This window comes from Homarus americanus, unplaced genomic scaffold (genome assembly GCF_018991925.1).
Source record: "Homarus americanus isolate GMGI-L3 unplaced genomic scaffold, GMGI_Hamer_2.0 scaffold32583, whole genome shotgun sequence".
NCBI lineage: Eukaryota > Metazoa > Arthropoda > Malacostraca > Decapoda > Nephropidae > Homarus > Homarus americanus.
The window spans coordinates 20,348,923-20,373,872 of NW_024713129.1; the positions used below are offsets into that span (position 1 = coordinate 20,348,923).

The 24,950-nt window shown below is 39.1% G+C and overlaps 1 protein-coding gene across 4 annotated transcripts in view; it reads right to left on the bottom strand.

Moving 5' to 3' along the window:
- Positions 1-3,945: 3,945 nt before the first annotated feature.
- LOC121869092 (histone acetyltransferase p300-like) overlaps positions 3,946-24,950 on the bottom strand; it is a 116,557-nt gene continuing 95,552 nt past the window's right edge. For all 4 annotated transcript variants that reach the window (XM_042370282.1, XM_042370260.1, XM_042370271.1 and 1 more), the window contains 3 exons: positions 21,683-23,087; positions 17,461-17,753; positions 3,946-6,576 (listed from right to left, as the gene is read on the bottom strand). In XM_042370282.1, the coding sequence (XP_042226216.1) occupies positions 5,151-6,576; positions 17,461-17,753; positions 21,683-23,087 (3,124 nt within the window). In that variant the 3' untranslated portion in view covers positions 3,946-5,150. The remainder of the gene's footprint in view (positions 6,577-17,460; positions 17,754-21,682; positions 23,088-24,950) is intronic.

Below are 24,950 nucleotides of genomic sequence, written 5' to 3' on the forward strand. Positions count from 1 at the left end.
AAGTCTTGAGGTAGCTCTTCCACCAGTAAGTCACCCAACAATTCAACATCATCATCGGTGGTGCCATCATCATCCTAAAGCGATGCTTGCCAAGGCATTAACAGGCTGGGCCTTGCACAGGTACCGAGTAATAAGGGCCTGCTGACGAGCATTAACACGGGACATGTACAAGGCCTTATATTCCTCCATACCCTTATCAAGGGCAGAGCACATAAGGTTCCGAGGATGAAGCCTGGTATCGTATTCTTCTAGCTGTTCACTGAGACGTGCCATGTTTGTGAGCAACTCAGTCAGCTGGCGTGTTGTAGGTTCACCAAGCTTAACGTCATCCTCTCATGTTGGTTGCTGTTCTTCTTGTTCTTCATCATCCTCCAACATTTCTTCAATTTTCGGTTGCTGCTGATGTTGATAAATGACTTCTTGCAAATCTTCAACCTGAACATCTGAAAAACCCAGTGCTGGGACTGAGTGTGCTGCCTCCGCTGTGTCCATTGGTGTTGCCGCCATGGACTGCCTCTCTCCGCTTGCCGCGGTCTGTTCTGCCCCACTTATCTCGGAGTTAGCGAACAAAGGCTTCCATGCGTGTAGCACTGTTGCAACATTAATCTTACTCCATGCCTCAACAATTCAGTCCACTGCATTTTAAATATTATATTTCTTCCAAAATTCACAAACTGATAACACTTCATGGTTGCAAGGTGGCGAAGTGCTAGGAGTCAGGTCGTCTACCATCTTCTCCTCCTGGTTAGCTGGTAGAGCCTGGTCACTGTCAGACTCTGACAGTGACCAGGCTCTCTGAACTCTCTGAACTCTCTGACAGTGTCAGAGAGTTCTGCCTCAATTTGTTGTAACTCAACTAATGAATCTGGCTGCTAACGAAAGTCTTTATAGTGACTGATAGTAACAGTTTAACATTACTGATGAATTCGTGGTCAAGTGGCTGCAGAAGCGATGTGGTGTTAGGAGGAAGGAAGATAACTTGTACATCACCAGGATCACTTTGAAGTCAATGTTCTTCCTCCGGCAGTGCTGTTGGGCGTCAGGAACAAAGTGCTTGTCAAACCAATCGGTGCATAAAAGACGTTGTAACCCGATCTTTCTTATTGGACATCCAATAAACATTGAGCTGTGAAATATTGGAATGACGGTAGGCGCTAGGACGGGCAGCACGGTTAACAACCAGAGGTTTCATCAAGAATTCACCACTTGCATTAGCTGTGAATAAAACTGTAATCCTGTCTTTTGAAGTTTTTACACCCCTTGCATGTTTTTCATCCTTAGCAATGAAAGTGGTCTTAGGTGAGTGCTTCCAGCTCTATCACAAGAGTTTAAAAGACAGGTGGATATTTTTCTGCTGCTATGACATCAGCCGATGCTCTCCCCCCCATGTTGGTGGGCAAACTTGACTTCATAACGCTTCTTTAAGGCAGCCAACCAATTAACAGAAGCATTGAACGGTGGCGGAGAGTCAACACGTTTCTTCTGCGTAACTGCAGCATAATAAACACGTGCCTGATACCTTATCTGTGGCCCAGACAGGTCGCCTTGCTCACGGTTTCTTCTTTCCACCCACTTGTGAAGGTAATGTTCTGTGATAACTAACAGTAGGTTTCGTTGTGAAGTATCGGAGAATGTTCTGCTACTAGAAAATCTTGAGAATATATTCACAGCAGCAGTTAGGGCTTCCTTGTTCTTCTTAAGGGAACGTATGGTTGATTCGGGACAGTTGAACCTACACATGATTTCACAGGTACGAGCACCACTTTGATCACTTCAAGGGTGTATTTCCTCTTCTTGACCCCTTTACGGTAGTCACGCTTGGCTTGGGGCTTTCCTTGTTGACCTTCTCTACAGCCATCATTACCACCAGAAACGCTTTCGACATTTACATTACGCACTTCACTCATCGTTAATAGTTAAACAAGAATCTCGAGAAACGTAAGCACAATGGGTTATAATCCAAGGTCACTGCACCGCTCGCTCACTCAAACTAACTGCCATTATGCCGTAAACAAAAATCACTCGGTGGGTCGACGGATAACAAAAGACCGTGACAATGCGTGTGGTCCACTCAACAATGACTCACGAAACTGGTAATGGAAATCACTATTCCTGAGAGGCTGGAAATTTTAAAAGTGATGCGAAACATATGAATAGCGAATCTAAAACTCGCTAAACTTGAGATCCTACTGTATAGGAAAGTTCATAGGTTCAGTAGGAGAGGATAGAGTTGGAATTGTCTAAGGTGAAGTTAGAGAAAAATAAGATGTCAAATAGATTGGCTTTATCAGAGGGAGAGTTGGCTATATAATTATCAGGTAAGAAAAGAGGAGGAAAAGAGAGAGTGCATTAGTTATTACATATTGTTTTTGGTTAAGGACAAGAAGGATTTACTGGAAGAAGAGATAATCAGGCCAGCTGTCTCCTTTTTATAAAATTCTGCGTGCCCCAACGAAGAATAGCTTTACAACAATTCCTAGAAGTAATGAGAGAGAAGTGAGTAAAGGAGGAAAGTTTCATAACTTGATACACCCTATCTCTCTCCCTACATGCAAGAGCGATCAAACCATGATTGTTAAGTGAAAGTTTTGGTAGAAGATGGGATAAATGCACTCATTCCATCAAGTAAAACCCCAGCAATGCTGTCAGCACATACCGAGGCATCCCGAATGGAAAAGCAACATTCATCCCATGGAAAGTCGGAGAAGAATTCTTGCAAGAATTGCCAGTGTGCCCTCCGATAGTGTCATAGTTAGCATTTATAGGAGGGTGGAGGTGATCATGCCCAGTTTGATTCAATAGAAATAGGATTGAGATCAGAAGACCCAAAGGGGGCAGAAATTGAGTATGAATAGTGAGTGGGGTTAGAAGTAAATTAAAGATCACAAATGTTAGTAAGTTGATCATGTTGATCTGGAACATGTGTAGGGTGTTTAATTACTTGCTCCAGATCATTAAGTAAGGAAAAAAAAAAGAGTGCTTCAACTCCACCTGGGTCATCCCTTGCAGAGCCAAGCTACTCTGTGATGTACATTGAAATCCCTTAAGTAGAAGATCTCAGTGCTAGGGTGTGTGGCAAGCAATGATTGATGGCAAGAAGCGAGTCAAAAAGTTGCAAATAATTGGGAGAACAATACAGAAAACAAAGAAAAATAGTCATAGTTGGTAGAGATATTTTGAGCCAGATGACATAATTAAGAGAAGATTTAAGATCCTCGAGTCGAGCTATAGGTGTACATGTATTGTAGTAGGCGCATAGACCTCCCTTAAAACAGAAAGAGGTATAAAGGTTGTAGATGGAGACTTGAAAATGTTTGGGTGAAGCTGCTTTGGTCAGTTGAAGTTCAGACAGTAATAAGAGATCGGATGAAGAGGTTAATAAATAGTGTTCCATAGAAGAAAAATTGGATCTCAGGCAGCAAATGTTGGGAAAATAAAGTGTGAAAAAAGCCAATCTTCCATCAACCGTGGTGACATCAGTTGAGGCCCCAGTAGTTTGATGATGGTCAGGTTGGCCCTGGGGTCCACAACTTTCCTGACCAGTGGGACCCCTCCAAGGAGATCCAGCTTTAATATTATTTTCTTAACTGATATCATAGGAGAATAAGAGAATAATAATAATAATAATATAACCGATCAAACGTAAGAAAATATATGTATGTTGTGTTGTTAAAGTAAGAGAAACAATTGAGACCCTGCAATTGAGTGTAAATGAGGCAGAAAGTCATATCAGCAACCTGGGACTTGGTCACAATTTTTGTGATACCATATGGAAGCAGGGTCTACCATTAGACAACACATTATGCTTCCAATATCTTCCCAGGCAAAAGTACCTTCCTGTTTGATAGCTGCCTACTACCTACCTGAGATGTCTAATAAGATTCTGCTTGAAAAATATGTAATACTGGAATATACAGTAGCTTTCAAGGAAATGAGAATCTTCTAATTTGTCATATATTTATTATAAAATAATCAAATCCTCTGTTCAACACTTCCTCATTGGTCAACATTAAACATAACAAAGTGGGGGACCAGACGGTTAAAAAATTTCATATGCCCATTAAAATACAATTATACAGGACAAGAACGGGGACTTCCAATGAGCAGGTGTTGTTAGACAATACAATCAACAATTTACATACATACATCACGTTGAGCGTTGGAAAATGTGAAAACAAACTTATCAAATCTTGAAAGAGAAATAAATTAAAGAATTGTATAGAGGACAGGTGGGTGAGGCGTCGTGACGGGAGGAAAACTGGCTGCAACTTCCCCCACCCACATACCTTCCATCTCGCCTTGCTACCCACATAAATATCCTCCCTTTGGTAGGTTTGAGGGGGGGGGGGTAATGGAATGGGTCAGCATTGGGCAATGTGTACTAGTTTGTTTGGGATGATGGTAGCAGCAGCAGCAGCTATCCCTCTGGTCCGCTGCATGTGAACACGTTCCCTCGTTACCCTCTCCCCCTTCACTGTCAAACTGACAGTACCAGCAGAGACAGCAGACCTCCCCAGGGCAAGTGCGTTACCTACAGGGAATGTCAAAGATGAAGGGAGGCCACTGTTGAGGTTGTGCCTGCACTGCAGTCTGTAGTTTTGGGAGATCCATGGGCACAGGGCTTAACAAAACCATTACATTTACATCCTTTTATCACTTATTGTGCAGAAATGTACAGGCACAATCCCCTAGTACATTCTGCTCTAGTAGTTCAGCAAGCTAGAATGCACCATAAGTGTCTAGCTAATACCTTGGCAAAAGACCTATTTGCACTCTTCAAATTATAAACAAGACAGCAACTGCCCAAAATTAATGACTAATGCAAAATTGTACAAAGTTACTGTAATAAAATTTCCATTTCAATTTTTTTTCATGTAACCACTGAGTTTACTTTTTTAGTCTTCATAAGCCTAGAAAACCCATGTAGGGTAAGTAAAGTGTCTTTTAAGGAATTGGCATGAGTTTATAGCTCAGGATCTGCAGAATATTCCTCTGGGTTTGCTTCAAGGAAGCATAATATCTTTCCTGTTTTGCAGATAAAAAGCACTGCAAAAATAACAATCACAATTTGTAGTCTGTATGAGAATCCATGACTTACATACAAAATATTTACAAGGTACTATCTACAAGGGCTAAGTAGCACACTGGTACTATAATGTCTCCACAAACTTAGAGAGTTTGTCTTGTGGGGTAACTTCTGATTCTGAGGTGGCCACCATACCACTCATCTGTTGGTTGTTGGCAGGCTGTAAGGGAGGCAGCCCCTGGTGAGTCTGATGCCCACTACCTGGCCCTAGTTGGGAGAGCATCATGGAATCTCCTGGGGCACCACCACCACCCATTGCTGGGCCTTGTTGACTACCAGGATGTGGAGAGTGCACTGGAGCTGGGTGGTGTGGAGAGGGCACAGGTCCCGCACGTGGGGACGGGATGCGTGGGGACGGGATGGGACCGTGGTTTCTGGGCGAGGGGTTCGGTTGTGGTGACCGCACTGTTTGGGGTAGATTACTTGGCGGGGGTGAAGTCACTGTCTGCATCAGCTGCTGTGGGGACGGGTTCGTCATGGCTGACCCTGGAGGCATCATGCCTGGAGCAACATTCTGTGGAGACATAGATGGTGGCACTGGTTTCATTTGTTGCTGTTGCATCAACATTTGCTGCTGTTGTTGTTGTTGCTGAGGAAAACCTTGGCCAAACTGGCCATCACCACCCTGGAAATTATGCTGCTGTGGGAAGTTCAATTGTCGTCTTTGTGTATACATAGGTGCCTGAGGTTGCTGGAAGCCACCTGGTTGGGACTGTTGTTGTTGTTGTTGTTGTTGCTGTTGTTGTTGCTGCTGTTGTTGCTGTTGCTGCCTTAATTGCATAATCTTCTGTTGTTGATACCATTGTTGCTGATGTGCCATGTTGGCTTGAGTTGGGGGAACTCCCATAGGCTGCTGTTGGCCCTGCATGGGTTGGTTGGTTGCCATTTGGGTCACTATACCTCCCTGCATTGTGGTCTGCATACCTCCTGGTTGAATGTTGGGTTGCATTCCACCTGGCTGCATATTAGGTTGCATAGACCCCTGCACAGATCCCTGCATCCCACTTGCACCTTGTGGTATCAAGCCTGGTTGTCCTCCTGTTCCCTGTGGGTTTTGCTGCTGCTGCTGTTGTTGTTGCTGTTGTTGTTGTTGCTGCTGTTGTTGTTGTTGCTGCTGTTGTTGTTGTTGCTGTTGTTGTTGTTGCTGGCTTTGTTGCTGTATTTGGCGATGTCTGATGAAAGCTGCCATAAGCTGAGGATGAGTTTTGAGTATCTGTAAAACTTCTGACTGTTGATGCGGTCCCGAGGGATTCTTTAATGTTTGTAGAAGCTGCTGTAAGGCTTGTGTGGCATTTCTCTGTGGCTGCCCACCAGGCTGGCCCGGCTGACCAGGCTGCCCTGGCTGGCCTGGAGGGCCCATCACAGCCGGGCCTGGAGGTCCTCCTTGCTGACCCATTGGGTTGGGTTGTGTCATCATTCCTGGTCTGATGCCACCACCCTGTCCTTGCTGTTGCTGTCCAATAATCCCACCAGGACCAGGATTTGGATATCTGAAAAAATAAATAAGTACATACATAAATAAATTAATAAATCATTAAATGAATAAAACTTTATATATATATATATATATATATATATATATATATATATATATATATATATATATATATATATATATATATATATATATATATATATATATATATATATATATATATATATATATATACACACACACAGTATATATAAAATAATAACTATATGGGAAAAAGAAAACACAAAGTTCCCAAGCATTTTCGTGTAATTCACATCTTCAGGGATGAGTAGACTAAGGAGTAATTACTGACATGGCTAATATATACAGCAAAGGAGAGTGAGATCAAGTCCCTAGGGACAGCAGGTGTCCACCTTATTCAGGTCATTAGGTAGTGACCCTCCCTTCCCACACCCAGGTACTGGGTAGATTGAGCCAGCCACAACTGACCACAATGATAACAAACACCAGACTGACCAAGCGTGGAGCGCCGAGATTTTCCCAGATAATTTTATGTAACTTGACATTTCCTGAGTTATCAAGGCAAAATAATAATAGTAATAGTAATAGTAATAATAATAAATATAAACAAATAAATAAATAATAAATATAAAAGAAAAAGAGTACGGTGAACCCTCGAATATCCGGACTAAAAGGGGGAACCACCTGTCTGAAAAAGCTGGCGAATGTACCAAATGCATAAAAATAATAAATATATAAAAAACACCAAAAAATACAGTAACATATTTTATGGCATACAATATGCATCCCCCATTTTGGCAGGGAGTATTTAGGAAAAAACTTGTGTGTATTTTCCTCCTGTAGCCATAGTTTTCTAAAATTATATATACAGTACAAGGAAATGTGGAATTAATACAAATAAAAAAAAAAAAATACTATTGCCAAATCAGTAAATAAAAGCCAAATGGGAGTTTAACACAGTCGCCATTTGCATACACTACCTGCTTCATCATAGCAACGGAGTAGCAGACCAGCTGGGACGCAGATTCCCTAGCAACGCTCCCTCCCCCTACATTCTGCGCCCTCCACCCGCTCCCTCACCGAGCCAGCTAACTCGTGTATAATGAAATGTATATTCCCTATACATGTTTGCCCTTAAGACAATGATTTCTTTTACCTTTTTTCACAATATGTATGTAGGATGGTGTGTGCATATAACTGACTAAAAATAAAGAAAGTTACGTATATCTACCTAAAAATACGATTTGAAAAACAGCCCAACACCTCACAGGTTGGCCCAGTAGCCTGGTGGTTAGTGAATGAGTCAAACCTGGCTACAATGCCATGATTAATCACTATTACATCAGTAAACACTAATAATAACAGTAAATCCAGTGAAATACTGCAAAGCGTGAGTTACAACAACAGAAGACACTCGAACCAGCGGTCACTCACTCCCCGTACTTGCTTCCTTTGCCAAGCGTACGATCAAAATACATACAGTATTTTGGAGTCTAAAATGAAAACGGTGATGGACACAGTGATAAACATATTATATAAACCATGCATTTATGTATGATAACATAATAAGAAACATTGTATCATTACTCGAGTGAATGAGATAATATTCCCACAAACAACAATTGAAAACTGTTTATGTTTTCCGTCTCAGGCACCTGTGTCCTGCACTCTGATAACTTAGTTAAACGGGCCTAAGATGATTTTTGCTCTGTTTTGGGAATGCTTCTTAGCCTCCGGAACCCCCAAATTTTGTACGAATCTTCCGAAATCCAGATTTACCGAGTCCGAATCTTTGAGGGTTCACTTTATGTTAATCTACCCCACAATGATGCCGGAAAATCAGCTTTTTGAAGTTAGATAGATTGTAAGAGGATGGAAACACAGAAGAAGGCAGAGCATTCCACAGTTTGGCTGTGTGAGGAAAGAAGCATGTACTATAACGGGTTAGTCTAGTGTGACCGACATCCACAGAGAAACGGGCACCACAGGAAAGACGAGTGTTACAAGCTCACTACAGTTGATTACTGAATGATAATTAAGTTTATATTAAGTATAAGTCTTATTGTATGACATAAAATTGTGTGTGGTTAATTAAAGCAACCTGTCATTTATTTGTCATTTCCTTGACTGTTATATTTTGTTACAGGAAAATGTCCTCTAGGTACACAATAGTTTCCAAGAAAACTCTCCAAATGACATTGAAAAAGCATGTGCAAGATGCAACAGCTCAGCTAAAGCACACTTTATTGTAATATGGTTAGGTATAGCTAGTAATTAAGCTACGAGGACTCGGTTGGTGGTGGCCGAGCGGTGTAACAGCACCTTTGCTTTATATAAATATTCACCCAACTTATTCACCAAGTGAGTCAACATGTTGGTGTCACAACACTAACCACCACCAACAGCACCACACTCCTATAACCAATTGTCACCACTACCTCACACCACCCTGAAGTTGTAACTCCCTCCCACAATCACACACTAACTACTACAGACAAGAAATTATAATTTTTTCTTGATCTTACGATGATAATTCCTTTTATTTATTTCAATGTTTTGTATGAAAATTTGTGTGTTCATATGACAGAGTAAAAGAATTTGAATAAAAATACATACATTCGAAAGTAAGAGTCGAAAAATAACATTAACGCAACTTAAAGGTTGGCCCAGTAGGGGGAAGAGGTAAGGTGATGTAGCAATGGTGGTTGGCGACCTACGCACGCACACACACAATGTAACCAGTATAATATACATACTATATAATTCAGAAAGTAGTTGATAACTTACGACCATGGATGTATATTTATGAACATTTATTATTCATTGACCTGCAGAGGTTAGAGGTTGTTCTTAAGGGCAGGCACTTAAAGTAGACATAACAGCCAGCTTTTGGTCATGCTGACTGGCCGACTGTTATGACTACGAGATTTCCACAGTATGATTCAACCCCCCCCCCCCCTGTGTAAGTAGGGAGATCTTGGAAAAATTGACTTGATTGCTCATATTTGGAAATTGGACACTTTGTTTCACACTCGCTATTCCCAAGTATTTGATGAAGTTATATAATTAGCATATGTAGAGAGTGGCACCGTCAGTTAAGAATGAATCATGGGCCAACGAGGTCATTTCCAATCGGTTATTTATAAAATGTAACCACAACAGTGCTGACTTGTTAACGGCAGTACATTCCGAAGAGGTGAGGCATTGCAGCGTTTCTTTCTCGAAGAACCTTCTAGAAAGTTTGACTCATAGATCACCCTAACGGGGCCTGCTTTCAGTCTATTGCCGGACCCCATAGAGCACAGATCTACCATTGAGACCACCTCAGTTCTAGAACATCTATCACTGAGACCACCTCAGTTCTAGAACATCTATCACTGAGACCACCTCAGTTCTAGAACATCTAACACTGAGACCACCTCAGTTCTAGAACATCTTAACACTGAGACCACCTCAGTTCTAGAACATCTAACACTGAGACCACCTCAGTTCTAGAACAACTATCACTGCGATCTCCTCAGTTCTAGAACATCTAACACTGAGACCACCTCAGTTCTAGAACAACTATCACTGAGACCACCTCAGTTCTAGAACATCTATCACTGCGATCTCCTCAGTTCTAGAACATCTAACACTGAGACCACCTCAGTTCTAGAACAACTATCACTGCGATCTCCTCAGTTCTAGAACATCTATCACTGAGACCACCTCAGTTCTAGAACATCTATCACTGAGACCACCTCAGTTCTAGAACATCTATCACTGCGACCACCTCAGTTCTAGAACAACTATCACTGAGACCACCTCAGTTCTAGAACATCTATCACTGAGACCACCTCAGTTCTAGAACAACTATCACTGAGACCTCCTCAGTTCTAGAACATCTATCACCGAGATCACCTCAGTTTTAGAACATCTATCACTGAGACCTAAGGGTCATCAGTTTATAGCAAGGCAACTGATTGGCTAGCAGATGGACATGCAAAGGTTCAGTACAGTTCTTTAGTACAGTATTTAATCTAGCGGGTATTTCATTTATACTGTATCTAATACCGTGTACTTTAAGGGATAATAACTTCTCTATGTTGATCTCTGATAATTTCTGCAATTGGAGAAGCAAATATTAGTTTGTGAAATGCACTGGTAGTAAAAATATAATTAAGGGAAAATGAGCATGATGAACAAGTTCTGGCAATATAAGTTTTATTCTGCCAAGTCAATTCAGAGATATTTTATATGCAAAAAACTTAAACCACCCTCTATTTGACCTATAACTAAGCACTTGGTAATCTCCCTGCTGGCTGTCAACACCTTACCTCACCCCCCCCCCCCCAGCCAGGGTGAAGGTAGTTTTAGGCATAAAGTTTTTATATTATAAAATGTGACAGACTAAACTTAGCAGAATATAACTTGCAGGTGGCCAGATATACCAAGATTTTCCCAGCAATAATAAACCTCGATAAATTGGAATTGTTTTTCTCGTTCTCTCCAAGGTGCTCCGGACTACCCCTCTATATACATATCATAAAAATTTGAAAAAGTCCGGAAAATTGCACCTCAATCCAGAAGGTTTGCATGTTCGTATGTGCGTTAGGGTGTGACCGTTGCCCTCCAAAAATAAAAAAAATGGTCCTACATTGCTGTTCAAAGTTGTGTATTTATTTAGGAAACACCCCTGTAAATTTTCTTGGAGATCGGTGCATGTTTGAGCTAGCACCGTCGGCTTTACAAAATAACAAGGAATATTATTATCTAATGAACAAATTTAGTGGAATTTCTTTTATTAGACTTACAAGATATACTAACACCAAGCAAATGATCGATCATATCAATCTTAATACCCCTAAAACAATATTATAGATTAGTACGAAATATAATAAATGCCATTTCTCTCAACTGGTGTACAATGAAAAAAATAAACACTACTACCCCGCAATGCCTGGAGTGTTTGAGGAGCGCCAGCAGGAGATGGCTGACTTTTTCCGTGAATCTCCAGCCCAACCATTTACACGTAGCGACTACAGGGAGCTGGTAGAGCTTTGTCTGCTGCTTGTAACTAAAGGATCCGAGCCAGTGAACTTCACGATGGTCTACCCAGGCACACTTCACAAAGCAAGGTGGATGGCTTAACTGCTTTATACCCTCAAGATTGTTCTTTTGTCAGGCCAGATCAAAGAGCAGTTTCCCAAAGCCGAGGTTGTGACTAAAAGTCAAATCAGCAAGTTAGAACGGTTTGTTGTGTTCACAGTCGCTGTTTATGTCCCATGGTGGATTGTTTGCCCCGTTCCAGCAAGTGTGCCACTGAATGACTTGAATTTGGTCGAAACCTTGGCTGAATTTGCCCCATATGACGCCACAATAGTTGACAAAGCACGTGTGGCACTCGGTAGACACACTTGGTACCTAACTGAGGAGTTGGCCCCACTGGCTTTGTTCTCGTCCCAAGTACAAGAAAGAACAAAAGAGGAGATGAGGAAGGCCCTTCTTTGCCATGAAGGCACTGAAGTTACTAAGAGAGTGGGGCTCAATCATGGGGGATATGGAAAGCCATATCTTCCCTGTCTCAGAAAGTGGCACTGCCCTGGTGGACCTAATTGGGCCTGACTCAAGCGGGTTCTTCACCATTTTAGGCATGCCCTATTAGTTTCTCCACAGTCCAGCCAGTGAATCGGCGGATAATGACGACTACCTGAACATGAAACGGGTTGTGGACAAGCTTCAGGTTGTCAATGAGGCTACAGAGCGTGGTCTAAAACTTTGCCATGACTTTCTTAAAGTTGCCAGGGATGAGGAGCGCTTTCAAGAAGTCCTTCAAGTAGTCGAAAATGAGACTCCGCGTTCCTAATCAGCACAAGCAATCATCTGTTTCCGAACAGAAATTATGGTTTCTTGCTATAGAGAAATAATACCTTGTGAATATATGATAAAACCCCTTAATGTACCATGAGAGAATAAGAATGATTAACTTTTTTGTGTTAAAGATAACAGCTTTTAATTAAGACAGGCAAATGATTTGTGTTAATATCCCTTATGATGGTTGTGTAATCTCATATATAGGCGCGTATGCCGTATAAGCAAAATCGCTATTTTTCAAATTGCTGGTGCTCACTCAAATATGCACGAATCTTCAAAAAATTGCACGTGGATATTTTGTATGTCAATATGCAACACCAAAATTTTGAACAGCATTGTAGAACAAAGTTGGGGCAACTGTCACACCCTAATGTGCGTGGGTGTCACGCGTATGCAGTACGTGCCTCAGTGAGTCCCTTTTCCATATGTATCACCAGTGCGCTGCTCCTCACTGCCTACACTCATTTACATGAACTTTTTGTGTTGAGATAGCTTCTCCTACCCCATCAATGTCTCATGCCTCTACACCTTCTAAGAAGAAGCTGTCCTTGCAGGTGAAGTTTGAGATGTTGGTAGAGTATGAACGAGGAATCAACAGCAGGACCCTCTTTGAAAAGTATGGGATCAAGGGGTCAACCTTTTATGATATTGTTCTTGCCAAGGATAAACTCAGGGCCCTGGCAAAGAAGCAAAGAAGACTGACACAGGAGGGTCTGAGGCAAAGGTGTTTCGTATGAAAAAGTAGCCGTTTGTGGGTCTAGATGATGCAGTGTACACATAGTATACACACAATAACGTACTGAAGATGTACCAGTGCGGGGTATAGACGTTCAAGCCACCGCAGAGCTTCTTGCTGGACATCTTGGCCATCAGAATTTTACGGACAGCTCTGGACGGTTGTTCAGATTTAGGAACAGGCACAATATTGTGATAAGGCCATTACTGGTGAGCTTCTCAGTGTTGATCGTGAGGCTGTGGACCCCTTTGTGAATAGGCTTGATAAAATTATCTCAGACAACAAACAGAAGAAGAGGCAGTCAGAGATCAGTGATTTTTTCAAACCAGTAGTTCCAGCGCAGCACTCCTAAGATACTCCTCCTGCACACACTCCAACTCCTCGTACCTCTGAGAGTGAGGTAGAGTGAAGTGTCCCTGCCCTCTGTCGCTTCATATTGTGACCCCCGAGTTGCCTGACATCATATTCTAGGATGATGAATGGTGGCGAAGAAAGATATTGCACAATACAGTACAGTAATATAAGTTTATAGTTAACATTGTACAATACAGTACAATAATATAAAGTTTGCACAGTTAACATTGTACAATACAGTACGTACAGTAATATTAAATTTGTACAGTTAACATTAAGTATAATAAGCTAAGTGAAAAAGAACCATGTACAGTACAGTCGGCCCTTTACATACTCGGGTTTAGCATACACGGATTCGCAAATACGCGGATTGCCCTGCCGGAGGAATATTCTGTACATTGAAGTACATTCAAATCGCGCGCGGCACCCGCCCGCCACCCCCCCCCCACACACGCGTCACGCCACCCCGCGCTCCCTCACTCAGTCAGTCTCGCTGTATCCACACTTGTGTTGACATCAGCATTAAAGGTCAACCCTGATTTTTTGACCCAAAAATCGTTAATTTATGATATTCCTTGTTTATTGGTCAACCCAAATTTTTGAGGGTATTGGAACAACAAAACCTTCAGTAAAAACACTACGTCCTATAAACTGAGGCTCACCGTGCCTGAAACACCGAGTGCCGAGGGCAAATTGTTTACCATTTATTATTACAACACTTTACACTGAAACGCGGGTAGTTTCAACAAAAATATTATATATTTCCATTCAAGTATTCATTCAAGTCAATTAGGAGGGAATATTATTGTAATACAAATTTTTTTTAACTGAAAACCATTTGAAAAGCGATTACGGTAACATCTTTTGAACGAAAGAAAGCAAAAGTCATTGCTTTCGTCACGATTTTATCCCACTTTCCAGCAAAAATATTACATTTCCGTGAATGTATTATATCAAGCACAGTATGAATAGAATATCACTAATATAACAGTATTTTAACCGAAAACTATTAAAAAAACGAGTAACATATCTTGAACATCGGAAGGTTAGGCAAAGTCTTTTGTTTTCATGTAGTTTATCCTAATTTAGATTGAAATACATAACGTTTCAGCAAAACTACTATTTATTTCTGAGAATATGGAAATGTAATATTTTTGCTGAAATGACATACGTATTACAGTGGAAAGTGGGATAAAATCGTGACGAAAGCAATGACTTTCGCTTTCTTTCGTTCAAAAGATGTTACCGTAATCGCTTTTCAAATGGTTTTCAGTTAAAAAAAATTTGTATTACAATAATATTCCCTCCTAATTCACTTGTGATGCAACAGTTTTTTAACTGAAAACGATTCAAAAAACACGTGTACCTTCTAGCTGATACGGCAGAGCCTTGGTCGCGGAGGCTTTGTTTTTGCATCGGCCCTTCTTAAGCAGCCTTTAATTTTTGTGTATGTTGAAATTGTGTTTACCAGTATATTTTTATTTTCTTGCTTCTTATTTTCCAGAAATATGACAAGTTTGTATATAATACAATGTTACGGTACTTTTAATTTACAAGTGTTCATTTTTAAAAATACAGAAGACATCAAACAAATACCAGTACAGATATTTGTGTGACTCTCCCGCCAAAATAGACCAAACAGCTGGTACTCTCTCCCTCAGCCCTACCAAAAATAGCCCAATGACATCTTTCTTATTTATTCTCTTCTAATTTCTCACTTTAACTGGTATTTTTTACTTCACATTGCCTACATCAGATAAACTACAATAATTGAGGTTAGACACTTATAAATTTGATTACCAGGTACTGGCAGGATGCTGTTAGAACCACCTAACCCTACCAACAGTGTTGCAAGTCAGACACAGCATTTTTTTATTTTTACATTTTTGGTGGCTCCATTTGTTATTTTTTTTCTGTGGGGTTTGCACAATAGTAAACTGTTTTACCTACAGTATTGTAAAACGATTTGGGAAAAGAAATACTCGGTAACTTAAAATTTTAAAAGGAAAATCTTGAAACTGGCAACTGTGTGCTGAAGACGATGACAAGGAAAATTATTTTGATGGATTTTCATGAAAATATTCAGAAATATGGTATCGTAGTATTTATTCAAGTGAATTAGGATAGAATATTATTGTAATACAACAGTTTTTTAACTGAAAACCATTCGAAAAGCGATCACGGTAAAATCTTTTGAACGAAAGAAAGCAAGTCATTGTTTTCGTCATGATTTTATCCCACTTTCCACTGTAATACGTACGTCATTTCAGCAAAAATATTACATTTTCATATTTATTTCTGAGAATATATTCATTCAGTCACAGTTAAGGTAAAATATACTTGTGATGTAATATTTTAATGAAAATACCCGGTATTTAGAAATACGGTATCGTAGTTTTCTTTTGTTTCAAATTTAATTAACAAAGATTGATGTTTCAAATGTAATGAACAAAAATTTATGTACAGTATCTATAAATAAATTAAAAAAAATGAATACTGTATGTTTTACATCATCCTGTGCATACCATACCATGCATTTGGTTACTTTGGGCTTGTTATGATGACGCAAGAGATCTGCCCTGGCAACTGTACTGACACTCACAGCTGGTGGTGCATTGGTGCGTCGTTTCCATTGTTTACTGGTAGTTACTGGTAAATATTTTCCAACCTAACGAAACTATTACCCGTTTAGAGGTCGACCCCCAATTTTTTGCCAAATAATTTGGTCTTAAAAACTCGAACTACACACAGGTATATACGGTAAATAAGGACAAGGGGGGCCAGGGGTTTTTTAGGGAGGAGGGGCAGCAAAAGTAATGTATCATGTGTCTGAGGTGTCTCCGTAGGTGTGAGTGTATTTACGGAATTAATCTCGATTAGGCGAACTAGTTCACTAAATCGAGCGTAAAATAACAAAAAAAATACCTTCAGCTAAATTGAGAATTTGTTACTGTATATCAGATTCCATTAAATCAAGAGTATACTGTACTACAAAGAAATTACTCTAAAATATAGGTAAAATTCCACAAGAAATCCTTGATACCTTAGATTTTGCAAAATTGTTGGTTAGCATAAAATTCAGCCTAAAGGTCTGATTATCCTAAAATGGGTGTTTTTTGACAGCACTTTGGGTAAGGGATACCAAACTTGTATTATTATTACAAACATCAAGTTACTACCTGTACTGTACTATAGCAGTACAAGGATAGATTATTGAAATATTTCTGTACTGTACGTTCATCCCTACAACAGTGTATTTGAGGCCCCCCAGACGAAACCCATTTTTTTGTTGGAAAGCACTATTTTCGGCCTAGTTCTATACGATGATAGTTGATAAGCTCTCCTTACTACACTGTAAATAAGGTTGAAAGCCCTTTGAAAATAGGGTAGAAGATCAATTTGTGGCAGACAGGAAAGTATGGGCTTGACTTTCGCGTCGTCAGGTGCTCTCGTCCTGTCAGTGAGTGAGTGAGTGAGTGAGTGAGAGGAGCGAGCGGCCAATCAGGGGCCGGCCTGCTGCCTCTTCCCCCGCCTCGGTCAATGACAGTGAGCGTCTGTTATCTACGTCACGGCCCCTCCAGCTAATGAGGCGGAATCCCTCTCTCCCTCAGTTCTCCTTTGTTGTGGTGGGATCTATACTCTGATATCGATTAGTCAAAAAAGCCATAAGCGGGTGGGAGTTTTGTTGCTTCAAGTCAACATTGCAAAAACCCAGTACATTACTTCGTGAAGCGCTACCTACCATCTGCAAGTACAGTTCTTTAGCTCCAAAATGCATCAAAAATGAATGCTGTATCTCAAATAACAACAAATAACCCATATAATGTAGGAGCGCCTCATACATACTGTTGAGCTTCTATGCCCCCCAAGTCTGAATTACCTTATACAAATAATATTTCTCAAGCCTCCTCAACTATCTTCCCAATAAAATCACAAACTGAGATAACTGTGCATTTAAGTAAAACTTTTACATACCTGTTCCACAACTGCTCCATTCCAGGTAAAACTCTTTGCTGTTGCTGCTGCTGTTGTTGCTGCTGCTGCATCACAGCATTAGGTTTACCCACTGGATTAATTTGTGAAACCTGAGGGCCCATGTTACCCATTTGTGGAATAGCATTGGTGGGCATCTGTGGGCGGACCTGCTGCTGTGGGGCAATGGGAGGGGGCATCATGGGTGCTTGACCAACTGCAGCATTACCAGGATTACCCTTCCCATAGCTCACAGCAGTAGCAGGCCCAGTTTGTCTTGCAGCTTCCTCCTGAACCTGTCACAAGTGAAAACACAAATCAGGTGATATACTTTCAACAAACAATAAAAAGAAAGCTACCAAATTTGGGTTTAAACATCAAAATTAACTTCTCATTCAAGATAAAATTTAATAAGTCTTGAAAAGTATCTTTTTCAATGTTTCCAATATATATATATATATATATATATATATATATATATATATATATATATATATATATATATATATATACACACACACGAGTATATATATATATATATACCTGTCACAAGTGAAAACACAAATCAGGTGATATACTTTCAACAAACAATAAAAAGAAAGCTACCAAATTTGGGTTTAAACATCAAAATTAACTTCTCATTCAAGATAAAATTTAATAAGTCTTGAAAAGTATCTTTTTCAATGTTTCCAATATATATATATATATATATATATATATATATATATATATATATATATATATATATATATATATATATATATATATATATATATATATACACACGAGTATATATATATATATATACACACACACGCACATACAGCTCCTCCCCAACTACGAACTACGACCGCCTCAGTCGTACCAAAATTTTGTCAAATTACGTATTTTTGAGTCCAAACGTCAGTGATTGCGCTGTGTACTGACAAAATTTTCGTTTGTAATTCACTTTAAAATGGCTGGCAAGCTTAAAAGTGAGAGTTTTGTGGTGCTGAGAAGAAAAAGAGACACCCATTTTAGATTTTCTATGTATTATTTAAGCATTTTCGACTTACGACCTGGATTTGGGTCCCTAACCCCGTCGTAAGTCAGGGAGGAGGAGTAGTGTGTGTGTGTGTGTGTGCAGTGGTGGGCACGGTTCCGCTAACCGCTAATTAGCGAAGCTAACTTTCTCGTTAGCAGATTAGCGTTTTTGCTAACTTTGGAAATCATTAGCGAAGCAATTAGCTTCCGCTAAATTTAAGTCCTCTAACAATATTTATACATGTTTGTTCCTGTCTGTTGTAAGCGTGTGACACCTCGACGCGTGTCTCCAACAGCCAGTCAGGCACGCTTGGCTGACTGCGTGTTAGTACGTGTAAACGTGACAAGACTTTTTTTTACAGTAAATAAAGACTCTCAGTGTATGTTGAAAGAATCATAGAATGTAATTATAAACTGATGTATAATTTATTTTCTCATTTATTTGTTAATTTAATTAGGATTTTTTTGTGTCAATATATTTGGTTATGCTAAGTACTGCATAAGTTCATAATCAGGATGTCATCCAAGGAGTGCGCCATACAAAATTTTCTAAAAACTTACTTTTCATTAAAGTTTCGAGTTTTCTGTTTATTTACATGACTACGACCAACAATAAGTTATATAAAAATGCACTGGTATAATGACTAAGACCAACAATAAGTTATATAAAAATGCACTGGTATAATGTGAATGTGGTTGGTATTGCATATTTACATGAATAATGAATAAGGTCGATAGATTGTTTGAGAATGCAAATGAATTATTTGTGAAATTGTGTACAGTGTACACCTTGATAAGTTGATCATCATCTGATCTTGGCATGATGCTATTTGCTACCTATGCTATACAGTACTATAGTTTTTGGATTCGTTTAATACTTTCTGTCTTTTCGTACAGTAAATAAAGATTATAAAGTGTATGTTGAAACTTGAATGTAAACTGTTGAATTTAATTTGTTCATTTAATTATTTGTGTACACCTTGATCATCATCTGATCTTGGCATGCTATACCTTTTTGGAAAGCTCTATGTCTAATCTACAAGACAACATATGTAAATTTCAGCTCTCTAGATCTGTTTTTAACGGTTTTAGAGCCCAAAAAACAAACAAACCGAAGCTAAATTCATATAATAAAAGTTAGCGGTTAGCTTCCGCTAATTTTTTTTAGCTGTTTAGCGTTAGCGAAGTTAATTTTTAGTTAGCAGATGAGCGGTTAGCAAAGCTAACTTTTTGTTTAGCTGTGCCCTCCACTATGTGTGTGTTTATATATATATTTTTTTTTGTGGCATGGTGCAAATTTGCTAGGGAAAGCACTGAGGCCAGGTGCATTACGGGGACCATTCCATTACTTGGAAGAAAAACTGTAAAGTGTACAGTAATTATTCTGAGTGCTCTATAGTAACTTTTTTAAAGTACAGTATAGCATACACCCTGTACACTAATGATTTGTTTACCTTGAGCTGTACATCAGAGGATTTAAGTTATGTTTCTGTTTCTCAGAGATCAATTCCCCTAACCTCTTATTTCCCATTACACCCAGCCCTTGTCAACTATGGGATAATGTAATTTTAAAACATAACCTGTGTGGTAGGCAGGTGTGGAATTACTCTATAACAGCCACTCCTGGAGTTTAGGGATTATTACTAAAGCTGAAAATGAAAAAGGTATTAATGCAATAGATTTGAAAGGATGACATAAAATATCATAAAGAATTTTGAAGTAAAATTTTATAGTGAAATCACACAACCACAAGGTGAAAATAATATTTTTTTTTAATAACAAGTGAAAAGAAATAAAACAAGGAGGTGAATCAACAGCTGTTTACATATGACATTGATATACAGTAGTAGACAATGTAGAAAAAATTACAAATATCAGAGAATAAGTGTGATAGTCGGTGTATTAACCTACACAAGGGTGAAAAGTGGCCAACAAATGGTGGTAGTGACAGAAAAGTTAAGAAAGAATATGTCCCAGTGATGACAATAAGCAGAGAAAGGAGAAATGAACATTACTTTGATATGTTTTCTTTTAAGTACAGTACTCTTGTGATGGACAAGGAGAGGTTCACAGTCGAGTGCCCTATGAAAGGCAATGTCACTGGCAAATGACCTATGTGCATCAAGTTAAGCTTATCTAGCACACCATGGATAAGAAAAATGAAAATGAAAAATTCAGCTAAGTAAGAAGAAGTGGGTGTATACCTTACATTTATAGTTATAAGCTGTAGATGATGGCATGTCGTGAGATAGCAAGGAACACCATGATCAAAGTTTTTTTAAATGGCAAATTTTCTAAATAGGGGGTGGCACAGCAGTAAGTGCTAAGATTGGGACTGAAAGTACTGGGAATAAAAGTCTGGATTTCACTGAAAGACTGTCTATATGCAGTACTGCAAAGGGTGATGAAACAAAGTCCAACATGAGGAGAATGAGATCTGGTTATTATAGAGGTAAACAGCTTCAAGATTGTATTTTGTCTTTTAGTGCCATTCCAAATTTGAGAACTGTATTCCAAGTGGGGAGAGAGTAGGATACGCTAAAGAGTATTAAGTTCTTTAGAAGATATAGACAAGTCTGAAAAGGGCTTCCTAGTTTTAGGGGATGAATTGTTTGCAATGTAAGAGATTGGTGATTCCAAGGAAAATTTATTCCAGTCAGACCTCCCTTTACAAAGTGGATACTTTCAGAAGAAGACGTGCATAAAGTGAGTCATATAGAGAAAGCGATTTTCCCATAAAAATAATGGTATAAATGGAGGATATGTTCCTTGGAACTGACTTTCAAACCTCGTATGCAACCAAAACTAACCTAACTAAATACAAGACACATAACAATGCAATAAATTAATAATGAAATACAGGAAATCCCTGAGTTATTAACACACCATGTTCCAAAATTTTTTTCCTTCATAACTCTAAATTCAATTTCTCATTGACAATGTCATAAATGGGGGGGAATAGTTATGTTCCCAAATCTGCCTGCACAAGTATTTGAATAATAATTAAGCTGAACTATTGTACATTTGCAATGAATAATACTGTACAAGTTCAACATAAAATACTGGTATCAGGAAACTTGTAATGAGAGAAACCCATACATTTTCACAGCTGTTATATGTGTGTCTGGGGGTATGTTCTTAATTTCCAACCACCATTCATTACAAATAAATAGGACATGAAATAGTGAGAAAAAAATCCTACCTGTGCAATAGCCTTCATAACATTTGGTGGTGGTGGTGCCTGTGTAGCAGGTTTGATCCCTGGCTGAGTGTTGTGAATAGGGCTCTGAACAGGTGCAGGAACTGGAGCAGCAGGCTGAGGCATAGATGTATTGGCTGCCACACCAACCATACGTGCATTCATCTGCTGCATTCTTCTCTTCATTAACTGCTGCTGTTGGAACCTTTGCTGCATCTCCTGTTGCCGTAACTTTTGCTTGATGTTAAAGCAGTATGGGACAACACATCTCTGCTCCTTGCAATTTCTTGCATGGTAACAGCAAAGGGCAATGAGTTGTTTACATATTGCACATCCACCATTATTCTTCTTTTTGCAGGACTTGGTATGAGATAACACACGCTTCATCTTCTGACATGATGGAAGTCTGCAATTTGCGTCTCTGCATTGAGAAGCATGCACCAATGATTGGATACACCGCTGTATGGATTGTCTGCGAGCCTCTTGTGGGTTGAGGTTCTTGTTCTCTGTCGAGACTGATCCATCCTCCAAATCCAACCCTAGTTTTATCATCTTATGAGAATGTCCTTCAGCCTTGAAACAAGAGGTACACAAATCAAAATCATCACATTCTTGGCAGTGATAACGTGTTTCCACATGGGCCTTGCAATGATTGCATGTGTACACAAAACGGTCTTGCCCCTGGTTATGAAGCTCATACATCATAATCATTGTGGAATACTTAGCACGGCGCAATGATGAAAACTCTAAGTGTCTTTCGCTGGCCAAGGTAAGAAAGGCATCTCTACCATCCATGAGATCACATACCATAATAGGGTCAGGGTCTTGAATAGGGGGCAAACTAACAGCAGACTGAGCACTGTGCAATCTTATTACAAAAAACACATCTTTGTGTTTCTCCATCGTTGCAAATATCTTTTGAGCAAGATCATTACAGCCTGCTGCATTGCTCTTGCTCTTCGACTTGTTCTTCTGTTGACTTTTACTTTTGTTCTTATTTTTGTGTTTCTTTTGACCTTTCTTTTTACCATCTTGACTGGTTTCCTCCTCTTCCTCTTGTCCCATTGCTGCCTGTGCTGCAGCTTCTGCTGCAGCAGCTTCCTCCTGCTTTCGTTTCTCCTCTTCCTCTTGGTCCAGTTCTTTTATGCTCTCTTCCATCACATTGGGCCAAAAGTCACCTTCAAAATAAGGTAACTCTGCAGGAGATTTCATGTTGTCTTCAAATGCTTGTTTATGGATATCCTTGTAATCTAAGACTATTCTTTCTATGATACCCTTATCAAGCATCTTCTTGTACCATTCTTGCAGGCGCTTTGGTTTAGGAATCTTCTGGTCACTAGGATGGCAGTGGAAGATGTAGTCATCTCCTTCTGATGGTGGACATGCCCAAATGTGTGCCATAGTATACCTGGAACACGAACCAAAGTTTTACATGCTGATAAATTCAAGATTATGCCCATCTACAATTGTATACCACAAATTACTTTAGAAAAATAAAATAAAATGAATTATGTACTGTATTTATATAAATATATTGTACGAGTCTGAAAGAAACTTTCTATTTCCACATTAAATGACATTTAGTGGCCTCAAGAATGGTCAGTTCCTTCTCTAGCCATTCACCAATAAGTCTGTATTTCCCACCACTGTAAATGTTTTCTGGTTCCTTTTACCAATCACTTAAAGCTTTTTATCTCTCTGGGGATCCAGCTTTTAATTTAATTCATCCATCCTAGTCTCTGCCTTCCCCTAGCCCTCCTACCCTCAACTTTACTCATTAATATTTCTGTGATTATCTTCTCATCTCTAAATTATATGACCAAAGTATCTCATTTTTTCTTTTTCTGTAGATTTTAAGCACAGTATTGTTTCCTTGAATTTTTTTGCTAACCTTAGTACTTCTTCATTTGTTTTCTTGCCAGTGTACCTTATTCTTAACATTCACCTATAATGCCACATTTCTAAAGCCTGTAACCTATAAGTTTAATGTCCTCTACCTTATCAAAAGCTTTTTCAAAATCAACAAAGCAGATATACTACAAATATCTTTGTATCTTTTAAAACCCTTTCACTCAAAATTATTTAAACCAAATATGGCTTATCTAGTTCCAATTCCCTTTCTAAATCCATTTTGATATTTAGATAACTTGCTGTCTATTCTAAAATTTATTCTACTTATAGTTATGTTTAATAAAACTTTGCAGGCATGACTTATGCTAAATATTCTTAAGTGGGTGCACTCTAAGGCTCCTTGCTTTTTAGGTAATACAAGTATCCCCGCGCGACGGAAACTCAGGTTGCAGAAATTTTTAAATAATGACCACTAAATTCGGGGTACAGCCCGAAAATTCTGCCTTATGGAAATGGGGTAAAATTTCAAAATTTTTAACACAAAAATCACAACATAGAACCAAAAATTTCACAGAAAATATAATTTATTTGGTGTGGATTTCTTGGTGTTTGCAACTACCAAGTGTGGGTATGCTGTGTATCCACGCCTCTGGACTCAAGTTTGATTAAATCTCCCAGCATGTACACTTGATTTCTCAACACTTAGATAGGCATCTTACTCAAGACTGTCCTTATTCAAGATGAGTGGAAAGAGGCTACCAAGTCCAAGTGAAAGCATTAGTGCAAAAAGAACCCATAAAGGAATTACATTGGATATAAAACTTGATATTTAACGAAGGTTTAATGTGGGAGAAAAACTTATCCAGATTGCAAAAAACATTAGGGCTTGCTACATTGCCCAAAAACTCCCATTGCACCACCTCAACTCAAGCAGCACTCAACATCATTTGTGGTGAGTTAAATTCATGTGTTTTGTGTATTTATTATCATAATATATCATAAAATAATCAATGTATGTGTTTAAAAATGTTTTTTTGTCATTAAATGTGCTTGTATTACTTCTTTTTTGCCAAAAAAGTTTCTTTAGGAACACATCTCAAATTTCATAATGGAGGTCAAAGGGAAGATGGGGTTCACGTTAAGAGTCAACTTTTCAGAGGCATCCCTTCCGTAACCCGAGGGATTACTCTAATACAAATACTGTACCGTTTTTTAAATCACTGGGAAGGTCTCCCTTAGAGTATATAGAATTAAATATTTTAGTCAGATATTTTATCATATTCTTGCCCACTGGTGATATAATACCCAAAATGAACAAAAAAAATCCACCAAGAGAAAGTCAAAGCTGCTACTGCATAAGAGCAGGGCACAATGGTATTTTGCATTTATGAATTCTATTTACTCCACATACTACTGTACT